Raw genomic sequence first — 11557 nt, 5'->3', positions numbered from 1 at the left:
TCTTTTGTCGTATTACTTAGGGAAGACCCTCTGACTCTTATAAAGTTGTGAGCCTATTACATTGTATACTCGACGTACCTTCTAACGTCCTTCCTTGCCTATACTTATTCGTAATTACTTACCTCCACGCCCTTGTGCTTGTAGGGTTGCTTCTGAACTGATATTCTGACTGTCTTCCCAGTGGTACTCTCTTTTATTTCCGTAACACTCATACGGTACCTTTAACTACCCCTACTCTTATTTGAATACATCTCAAGTATTATAATAACATTACTGCGAGGCTGAATTCTCCATGTTGGGTTTACTATATTTATTTTGCACGATCTACTGATTTGTTTGTATCCTCTTATCTAGCCATAACTAGGCTCTTCCTGAATCAACTACTAACCACTCGTTGGCCCACTCTCATATCAATATTTCGTGTAATTCTTCTTGGGTTATTTCCTTGTCTTAACTTACCTCACGTAGTGGCTCCTTATCTATCAATAACATCCCAGGCAGGAATCCTTACTTCCTTTTTTTTTTTTCACCTCGTGCTTACATAACGTTCTGGAATCATAGCATATCTGTAACATTTGGATAACTCCAATCTCATCCCTTTCTCATTTTTATCACATTCTTCCTTTATGATTTGATACTCCCCCCCTTTTTTAGGGGGGGGAGGGGTTCTAAGACTTGGAGCTATGACGACCCGCCAATAGATGTTTTTCCTCTTCATCTTTGGCATCCTTTCACATTATTAATGAACCTTACTCGCCTTGCGGTAATCCTTCTGTACCAAGGATAACAAAATTCTTCACTCGCAATGGTGACACTTAGGGTAACTGGCACATACAGTCCCCTAAGCTTAACTTTGCTCATGTTGCTTGATTTAGGGAAGCGTCTCCCTGAATGACCATTTTCTGAATTCATCATGGATCTTACTTTTCCTTCTGGCCATCACGTTAGAGTCACGAACTTATTTCTCGAAATGAGGACATGACTTTATGGCCTATACTCTTTTGTTGTCTTAAGGCCTAGCACCTCTCGTCTCTTCCTTCACCTGACTATGGATTCGGTAATACCGTCATCTTTTTGATCTACCGTTGTCGTCCATGTATCACATCTCACTCATAATTCTTCCATATCTCTCTTCTCATTACTTTGCTAATATTCCTGCCTATCCCTTTCTTGTGAAAACTTCAACAAGGCATTCGTTTGTTTTTAGCTCTCCTTGCTTCATTCATCGGCTCTTCGGGTTGCTCAACGTCCTTACTTACTAGGGAGGAGAGACACACTAAGATAATATTTATAAAGACTAACGCTGACTAAATGTCAACATAAAGCTGGGCCGGCAAGGCCGTCATAATTACTACAACTGACAAGCCAACAAAATATACGTACAGGGCCTACAAGCCCAACATATTGCAGTAACTGACAGGATATATCTACAAGCCTCTACTGATAGATGTACTATGATCGGAATAGGGCCCCGACCTACCCATAACCTATCTACATATATGCACAAGATATACACCAAACTGCTAGACCCGGTAACTCCGAAAGACGAGGATCTTACCGATAAGGCCGAACTCGGGCAAACACCTAGTGAGGAGGCCCACCCGTCTTTCTATCTGAACCTGCACACATGAAATGCAGTGCCTCTAGAAAAGGGACGTCAGTACGAAATAATGTACCGAGTATGTAAGGCAATATACTGAAAGCTTAAACTGAACTAATAATATAACAACTGCAAGTAGATGGAAGTCAAATATAATATGAAGATATGCTTACCTGCTGACACTGACTCAACTCTCTCAATATAGTAAGTAAAATAGTTTTCCGGTCCTATAAGGCTCGGTATATGTATATATATATATATATATATATATATATATATATATATATATATATATATATATATATAAAACTGCTCTGCCGTAGTAGGCTCACTCATAGGCGCTCGGCCATACTAGGCTCTGTATCTCGACCAACTGGGCTCGCTCATAGGCGCCCGGCCACAGTAGGCTCGGTATATAACTTACCATCTGATCAGAGGTTGCCCAATAGGGGCCTGCCCATCGATTATAACTCGATGGTAATGAAAATAATTTAATATTGTATATACAAACTCTCTGCTCTCTTGACTGGAATAAGAAAATACTCAATTGAATATGAAGTCCCGATAAGGAGACTATTATAACTTACAAAACTAGGAAAATCTACGTAATTTGCGAGACTAGCAAAATATACGTAAATTCCGGGATATGAATTTTTCTTTATGCCTCGTTATCAAACTTGTGTAATTACGAGGTCAAGCCAAAATGAAGGAAGGGCTTAGCCTTAACATATCTGGAGTAGGGAAAAATTCGTGTGATATTTCCGGAAAAGGTTGCACCGTACTTCTTTAGATTCGCAAAAGTTTACGTTGGACTGTGGAAGTTTTACGTTGCTACCTGCCTTAAACACGCTACTTAATGTGTACAAATTCTTAAGAAAATCGCTAAATTTGTAGGAATTCGTTAGTTTCTGGTTTTAAGGATTTGGTTGAATATCTCTTTAAGAAATCTCCTCTTTGAGCCAATATGAGGGGGTAGTCATTTTGCCTTGGAAAATCTTAGTATTAGGTGTAATTTAGCTAGCACCTTAAATTGCCACCTACCCAACATGACAAATGAGTCATTTGGGTTGGGTGGTGGCTTGATGCCACATAGGGTGGGGGAGGATTTTTATTAAATTTTATCCTATAACTAATAATTAATTAGGTATTGTCCCGCTACCCGATAATTAACCAATTACCCACATAATTAAGAATTATTTCAAATTACTTAAAATTCTACTTATTTTTAATATACTTTATACATCACATTATCACGGTCATATGGTACCTTGTATGGTACTAGTCCATAAATATCGGGTATTATCGCTCGGCCCGTATTTTATCCCAAATCGACAACTTGGACTAAAATTCATTTTCTTTGACTTGTTTCTCCTCTCACCTTCACGAATTTACTCATCACTTGTTTGAAATAGCATAATGCTTATAATCTTGAAATAATCTCACTCCCGATCTTACCTCGATTAACTTACGACAAAACTCAAACCTACGAAAATGCGGGATGCAACATATTTTCCCCGGCCGTTTGGTTGCTTGTTCTCCGGCGGGGGACTCCGTGAAGAAACACTTGTACCCGAAGCAGTCCCGGAGACACCTATTCGAGTAAGTGTCTCCTAAAGCAGCCTCGCTGCATTAGCAGGATCAGCCAAAACATCCTCCTCGGGGACGATAACCGAGCCCGCGGGTAGACCTTAATTCGGCAATGAGAAAAAGGATTAATTAATTTACTCACACCAAAAAACAAAGACGAGATGAGTCTCTAAGTTACTATGATTTTTGGCCTTCCATCCATATTTAAAGGCCAGTTCTTTCTACGTGCGGGTTTCGGGCATAGTGACGTCCAAGATTTTCTGGACCCACTAGTCCAAGCCTTCAATCCTAGGTGGAACCCATCGAGTTGCTGAAATGGGCGAAGGAAGGAGGATCAATACGCATATGAAAGAATTTCTAATAAAAAAAATTATTAAACAATGGGCTTATGAGTGCGGTTCCATAATTCCAGAAAGGATGAAGTCGTTGCCGGAATGACATTATTGGTGGCAACTGCAACGAACCGTTCCATCCATCCATGATCGTTGTCATCATCCATGCTAGATAATAGAGCATGGTGGTCGTGTTTGCTGAAGTTTATTATTCCCTTGCGGAAGATTTTGGGGAAATAGAGGTTCATCACATGAGCTAAGGAAAGCTCCTCTCTTGTCTCTTGTCTCTTGCCTCCACGTAGAAAGACTTACTTGTGCCAAACACACTTGGTAGCGGGAGCAGAACTTCGCAATAATGGAGTCAAGCCCTCCACTCAAAGAAAACGCTCCCACAGTAAAGGGATACGTGTAAAAATATGTGAAACCCTCCTTGGGTAGAGTTACTCGCTCTATTGGATCGGGAGCAATAATGCCCAAATCTTGACAGCGACAATCTTTCTTCACAGCAGAAATACTGAAAAGACGGATGGAAGAAGGATATCACCCAACGGCCCACGTACGAGGGTTAGCAGAAGGAAACTTCTCTTCGAAATCCTTAGTGGTAGCCAGGCTCTTTGGAATAATGGTACTCACCGTAGCAGGAGCGACATCATCAGCTTTGCCTTGGTTTTTTTAAAGAACTATATTTTCTTGAAGAGAAGGCCATTTTTATCAGAAGAAGGGTTTTCTTTTTCTCAAAGAAGGAAGCTGAAGAAAAGTTAAAGTCGGAAGATGATTTGAGTAAAGAAAACCTTAGAAAATTCAGAGTGTTATGAAGTATAATGAAGGAAGTTGATGCGTATAAGTAAAGGTTTAAGCGGCTAAACTCATGGCTATAATTACCTCGATAACCGGCAAAAGTTATGCTGAATCGTAGGATGACACGTGTTCGGGGCATTAAATACGGAGAGACGTGCGTCTGATCAACCAGAAGTCTCTTAGAGGGGTATGTGAAATTCCCGCAAAAAAAATGTTTCTAACAACTTCCCGATGACACAAAGTTATGTCATCGGAAAGCAGGACGACTATCTGTATAGGGTAAAATATGCTATGTTAAGTAATTGCATAAGAACGTGACACGTGGAGCCGAAGGAAGAGGATAGCTGAAACCGAAGATAATTGTTCTGTTTGTTACCGGAAAGAATGATGCTATAAAGATGCAATAAATACCTGCTATTCGGTAGCATTTAATAGAGAATATTCTACAATATTTAGTATACTGCTCGTTACAAAGAATTTGTCATTCATGCCCGCCGTTGCACATTCTTCAGTAGCCCTCATAATTGATATTAAAGAGGGGCATGATCCTTGGACCTTGTTCCCTATGTGCAATTATAAATAGTGGGCTCTATTATCATTGTAGGGGACACAATTTTATGGCAAACTTATGCTATAATCTATTCAAAGCTTTATACAAATTTACCTTCTTACCTTTTGATTTCAATATTTTTGTGATCGGATGCCTTGCTCTCGGAATTACTGTTTTTGCTATTTCATCTTCATCTTAAGACTAAGTATTGCATATTTCTTCAATTCTTTTGTTATTTCAGGATCGAATTAATTTACTTGTCTAGAAATCACATATAAATTCAATTGTACCGTATTACGGGAAAACTGAAACATATTAGAAAGAAACTCACCACAAACGTAGAACATTCAAAGCAACCACATGACATGCAATCGAACCATACACCATACACGATTAGAACAACATAACTTGAAAAAATAAAAAAAGCAACAGAATTTAAAGTACAATGAAAAAAAAAACACAATTTTAAAAAAAATGCTTGTCAACTTTAAAAAAAAAGAAAACACATTTAAAAAAAAAAAAAAAAGTTTTGGCTCGGAGAAGCTTGGGGCCAAACCGGCTTAAATGATCTCATTCCTCTCCTTTTCCGTGGCCGAGCAAGAGAGTGGTGGTGAAGGGCAGCTTCACGATCGAGATCTACTCATTTATCCTCTCTGATCGGCCGATCTTCGGTAATCCCATACTTCCCTCTTCCTATTTCTCCTACAGCTTCATGAAAATCTAGTTTTGCCTATATGTGATCTGAGCTTCCTTCTATCTGTTCTTAATTTGCCGATTTTATGGACGTTGTTATTGGAATCCGTTTCTCTGAAATTTATAAGGTCATGTTATGATTTTGCAACTTCATGATTGGTTACTTCCACTTCTCTTGCCGCATCTCTTTTGTCTGTTTTGCTTTTTGTTCTGATCATCTTGCTAAATTCAAATAAAAGCGATGTAACATCAATTTTCGTAACTGAAGGTGGGTTTGAATGTTCTTCATATTATACGGGATGACATTGCAGTGTGATTTTTAATCACAAAATGTAATATCTGGTGCTAATGTTATGATTCTTTGTTTTTTCTTTTTGAGGAACATCAGTCACTAAATGATGCTCCTTGCTCTCCTTCGCGATCTCCACGATTACATGTACCATTATTTGTTTCATTATAACTGATAATTTGTTTGGATTCATAGATCATTATGGAGAAGTGTGTCAAAAGATAATTGTAATTGGGTAATTGCTATGCTGTGAAGTTGTCACCAGAAAAGGCTAATTGTGTTTAAAGTGGTAAACTTTTGTCTGTTGGTTACCCAAATTAGAATTGAGAAGAAATTGATGGGCGTTAGTGGGTATCATCAGCAGTAAATATTTGTTTTAAGTATCGATAGAGAAATAATAAGGACAGGAAAACTGGAAAAGGGTTTTGGCCTTGCAATTGCAATACTACATATGGTAATTTTTTTGTTTGGAAATTAGCTGCTTTCTTAGATTTTTTACGAAAGGCAGTAATGTGCTCCCCCCATATTATATTTTTTTTTTCAGATTCACAGAGATGGGGCTGTCTTTCACTAAACTCTTTAGTCGCCTCTTTGCAAAGAAAGAAATGCGTATTCTTATGGTTGGTCTCGATGCCGCTGGTAAAACCACAATTCTGTACAAGCTCAAGTTGGGTGAAATTGTTACCACTATCCCAACCATTGGTATGCTTCCTCCTGTGAAATTTGTTCTCTTTTTCCTTCTTTTTCTTTTTAACATATATTGACTTTCACCATTGCACATGATTAAAAGCTTAACTCATCATGGGGTGTGCTACTTAGGGCTGTTCTAAACCGAACCATAACCGTTAACCGTACCGCAAAATTGGCTTATTGGTATCGGGTTATCGGGGTAATGGTTGGTAACAGATTGACCGTTAACGGCTTAACGGTTTGGGGGCGGATTACTTAATTTCCCTATTGGATAAACCGTTAATCCGTTAAGAATTTTTATATTTACACTTTTCCCTCTATGTATATAAAGTACTATTTGAAACCCTATATCCTTATCCATAGGAATTTATGGGGAGACAAATAAGGGTGGCACACAGTAAAAGATTTCTGAGAGGAGATAAAAAAGAATTTCCAGTCCCAAGAATTATCATGCGAATTGATCTTTGTGGCAAAATGAGCTAAAGGTGGTGGAATTTGAAAGTTATTCCTATGAGGAAGCGAGTTTCCATGACCCTTTGTTTGTGTAGGAATCCAGGCTGATATCTTGAAAATTTTTGTGTCAGAAATTGTAATATGGCTTCATATATGTTCCCTATTTCTTTTGTTGCCTATGTTATACGGATTATGTATTCTTTGCTATCTCTTCTTTTTGTTTAGCGGTGAGGACATAATGTTTGATAAGGTATAAGTTTCAAGACAAATCTTCACTATGGTAATTGAATGCAATCCGAAGGTAACATATCCTAAATTTTCCTGTATCTCAAATTCTCTAATTCTTTTTATTTTATTTTTAATTTAGCCGATAAATTGCCCGACAACAGCCCGCTAATCGTTAATTCGTTACCAATCCACCTGATGTCTTATTGGTTGGCTAACAGATTACTATATTTATAAACCAATAACCGATAAACTAAACCGTTAAGCATAAATATTCGCCCGATCCGTTTGATAAGCACCCCTAGTGCTACTGCTACTTGAAACTTGAAAGTAGGTTATGTTGATCCATATGGCCAAAAAAATATGCTGTGTCTATCCATTGACTACTGTTATTTGATAGGGTACTTACAATGAGTGCTTAAGTTTTGAAAATTACTTGGAATCATTTGTGTTTACATGTGTTATGCGGGAGAGATTGTAACCTTTGAGATTGGGGAGGATATGAGTGCTTAAGTTTTGAAAATTACTTGGAATCATTTGTGTTTACATGTGTTATGCGGGAGAGATTGTAACCTTTGAGATTGGGGAGGATATGTCGGGGAATCAAGCAATTTTCCTTGGTTGCTATTTGTGCCTTGACTTTTGTATTTTACTCAAATGCTTATCATGTGTGTTGTTTCGAAGAGATTTCTTAATCATGCGAAATTTGTAAGTTCTAATTGCAATATAATTTAAACTAACTTTTATTTCATTGGTAGGCTTCAATGTGGAGACTGTTGAATACAAAAACATCAGCTTTACTGTGTGGGATGTTGGCGGTCAGGACAAGGTACTAGAAGTTCTTATGCCCTTAATAAGTGTTTTTGTTTTATATTACCTGAGATCTTGCGGTTCTTTAGTTCTCCATGGTTCACATTTCTGGTAATGAGGGTATTCTGCTGCGCGGGTTTCCGTAGTTGTATTATTTGTGTAGAATTCACTCATGGTTAGGCGTATCTGTTTTTTCCCTTAGTTATGAGAGACTAAACAAGTGTGTTGTGCTGGTGGACGCTGTAGCGGATCATACTAACCCATTTGTCCTCTTACCCCCCTGCTTCACTAATGTCAGTTATTTGCTTAGTCTAAAATGTGATTTATTTCATTACATTGTACAAAAACTCCCGTTATGTTCCGAAGGTCTGTACTGTGACTAGATCTGCAGTCCGGTAATAGGCTGCTCGTATCCCTTTGCTTCTTCATGATCCGCCTCTGTACTCTAATTAAAACATGAACGTGCCAGAAAAGGAATTCCCTAAGACCTAAGGTGCAAGTATAATCTCATTTTATCTCGATTTATATGATTTATCATGTCTGGAACCTGGATTTTTATGAAGGTATTAGGGGAATAGGAAGAGATCCATCTGTATGCACACGATTTAAATGTGCCATGTACCAAAAATGAAATTCCAGCTCTTCTCTTTTCCGACAGTCCTTTGCTTCCATGCCACCATTAGATCTCATAGCTCAATTATCCCTGGTAGCAATCTATTGCTATTACCACCTGCTCGTGACCAGCGGTAATTAGAGGAAAGCTCTATTTCCCTTCCCATTCCTGCTCTCCTCCAATTTTACATCCAAGATTCTCTTGAAAATTGTTCCACCAATGCTTAGAAAAGCACACACGTCTATCAGCCTTTGTAATTTCGTACTGATGATAATTACATCTCATCTTTCTTGTGTATTGTGAGCAGTGTTTTAAAAGGCTTTATTGGGATTCGCCTCGGGGATCGCCTCGCGGTGGGGCACTATAAAAACACTTTGAGGCTCACGTGTGGGGCTTAGTTTTGTGAGAGACTTACGCCCCAAGCGTCTTACTGTGCGCTCGAAACACGCCTAACGCTCACCACACGGGGCTCGCCCAATAGTCCTAGCGCAAATCATGTATCAAATTCCCTAATTAATACCGTTGACACTCAAAATTCTTTAACAAATGAAAAATTAAAGTTCTATTTATCTATAGAATTATGAAGATTGAGAGTTACTCAAAATAATGATTATAGTATTATATATTTACTAATTAAGAACATCAAAGAGTGAATATCATTTGAATGGCCATTTTTTTAATCTCACTTACTATAGATATTCATATTTAGTTATGTCTCTCGAAATTATCAAACTTTTATTATTTTACTATTTGAAAGAAACTTTATATTTTGTCATGAGGAGTAGTATTTTAGATTACAGTGTTGATGGAGTTTATTGCTTATTAATTTTTAGAGAGGTAAACTATATAGTTTAATAATATTATTTTTAAAATACTTTGATCTTTTAATCATTTGAAGATAAGTCGTTATGATCTTTTTTTAATTCTTTTTAATTTTCTTAAAAGTTTAATGTACTTTATATATTTTATGCTATTTTATTAATTTATAAATTAAAAATTTAAAGATCCATGGGGATTATGTTCAAGTCAGGTTGATCCCATGGAAATCTGAATATCTGCTTTTTGGAAACAATAAAAAGATTTTTCAAAAAGCTATAAACCAACTTGAGTAACGTTTCATAATTCTTCCAAAAGAACAACTCCTATTAATCCGAATCTTTTTTTTATACAGTAAATTTTGTAGCAGGATTGTTCCAATTAAATCGTTGGATTCGGAGAAGTTTGTAGTTGTGTCTCTTGATTCTCGACTATCGTGATTACTTTGGAAAAGTATTTCATGAACAACTATTTCAGAAATTTCAAAAAATGAAACTGTTCAAGTTCAAAAGAAAAGGAAAAAACAAGAGAGAGAATACCCCAATAGAGAAACCCTTTTGACTGGGGCACCGTCGTCAAAGCTTGGTTGTTGGAGTCCATTAGCCTGATATGCCCGTAATAAAACTTTTTTCTTGGTTCCATGTTGTCTTAGAAGGGTAGTTTTAGCTCCATGATTTCTTAGGCTAAACCTGGTTGGTTGAGTATTTAAAATAATAAGTGGACCTACAGTGGTTCTTTTGTATTTGAATTGTCTATAGCACCAATCTATATGGCCATATGTGGACCTATCATGTTTCTTTTGAATTGGCTATTCTACCATCTGTTAGTGGTTACATGCGTTTATATTTAGAGGCACAGTGTTAAAACTGTATTACAGTCTGATCGCGGAAGAGCTAAAAGTGTGTTTCTATTGTTTGCCTTTTGTGTTGTATTTGCAGATTAGACCTCTATGGAGGCATTATTTCCAAAACACACAGGGTCTCATCTTTGTGGTTGACAGCAATGACAGAGACCGAGTAATTGAAGCAAGGGATGAGCTTCACAGGATGTTAAATGAGGTGATATTGATATTTGTATAGTTGAAGTTACAGAAATCAATTTATGATAAACCTTAAACTAGACATCCTGCCTTGGGGTACATCAGTTGTTGATATCTAAGTACATTATCTGCAGGATGAATTAAGAGAAGCTGTGCTACTTGTTTTTGCAAACAAACAAGATCTTCCAAATGCAATGAATGCAGCTGAAATCACAGATAAGCTTGGCCTTCATTCGCTCAGACAGCGACACTGGTAATATACATGGTCACCTGCCATGTTGTTCAGCCTGGTTTTACTGTCAAGTAGCCTCTTAGATAAGAGTGGCACCTAAAAGACTCCTCTCTCTTCCTCTCTTAGGTATATCCAGAGTACATGTGCTACTTCTGGAGAAGGGCTATATGAAGGACTAGATTGGCTTTCAAACAACATTGCCAGCAAGGTACATGCAAAGATTGTTTCAACGTACTCAGCTTCTTCAATTTTCTCTAATAGTTTACTTTTGGTCCAATTTCAGGCCTAATGCAATGATGTGGTCGTGTGCTTCTCACTTTGCTATTTCTGGAGGAAAAAACATCATTGCGGTTTCATAATCTCTTAGTTTGGAGGTTTAAGTCTCTGTTCAGATCCGTGGTGATAGAAGTTAATACATTTCTTAAAATGTTTTCTGCCCTTCTTTCGCTCTTTACGGTTTAGTCATTAATGAGTAATGACATAGCTACTACATTGCTGGAGGTACATTGGGAATGTAATGATATTTTAGTATAATATCCGATTTTTGTAACTTAGTGCAGCGGTGTGCACCATTTGATGGCCTGTGCGTCCGATTTTGGAATGGTAGATCCAAAAAAGCAATAACAGAATAATAAAAGCATCGAAAATTTGCAATTACAAAGAAGAGGGTGTTACCTAAGTGGTCTATTGTCGTATCGGCTACGGAATGAAGATTGTTTTTGTCACGGTCTCAAATTCCTACCGTAGGACGTTGTGATGGCACATGATCCCTAAGATTAGGTAAGCCTAATATATGCTGAGTTATTAACATATTTAAACTAACCGTTAAA

The 11557-nt window shown here is 37.5% G+C and overlaps 1 protein-coding gene across 1 annotated transcript; it reads left to right on the top strand.

The window, feature by feature from the left end:
* Window positions 1-5411: 5411 nt before the first annotated feature.
* Window positions 5412-11286, top strand: LOC109219917 (ADP-ribosylation factor-like). Its single transcript, XM_019384388.1, has 7 exons — window positions 5412-5538; window positions 6394-6551; window positions 7976-8046; window positions 10395-10514; window positions 10630-10748; window positions 10854-10935; window positions 11011-11286. Exons 2-7 carry the CDS (start codon window positions 6404-6406, stop codon window positions 11014-11016), a joined length of 546 nt encoding a protein of 181 aa, XP_019239933.1. The 5' UTR covers window positions 5412-5538; window positions 6394-6403; the 3' UTR covers window positions 11017-11286.
* Window positions 11287-11557: the final 271 nt, after the last annotated feature.

The sequence above is a fragment of the Nicotiana attenuata genome, unplaced genomic scaffold (genome assembly GCF_001879085.1).
Source record: "Nicotiana attenuata strain UT unplaced genomic scaffold, NIATTr2, whole genome shotgun sequence".
Lineage (NCBI taxonomy): Eukaryota > Viridiplantae > Streptophyta > Magnoliopsida > Solanales > Solanaceae > Nicotiana > Nicotiana attenuata.
This window is presented reverse-complemented; position numbering and strand designations above follow the sequence as displayed.

Excerpts from the sequence above, each read along its gene's own strand:
- LOC109219917 (XM_019384388.1), top strand. The coding sequence starts at position 6,404 with ATGGGGCTGTCTTTCACTAAACTCTTTAGTCGCCTCTTTGCAAAGAAA. Across the intron at positions 10,515-10,629 it reads TTCACAGGATGTTAAATGAG|GATGAATTAAGAGAAGCTGT; the intron begins GTGATATTGATA and ends CATTATCTGCAG. Across the intron at positions 10,749-10,853 it reads TCGCTCAGACAGCGACACTG|GTATATCCAGAGTACATGTG; the intron begins GTAATATACATG and ends TTCCTCTCTTAG.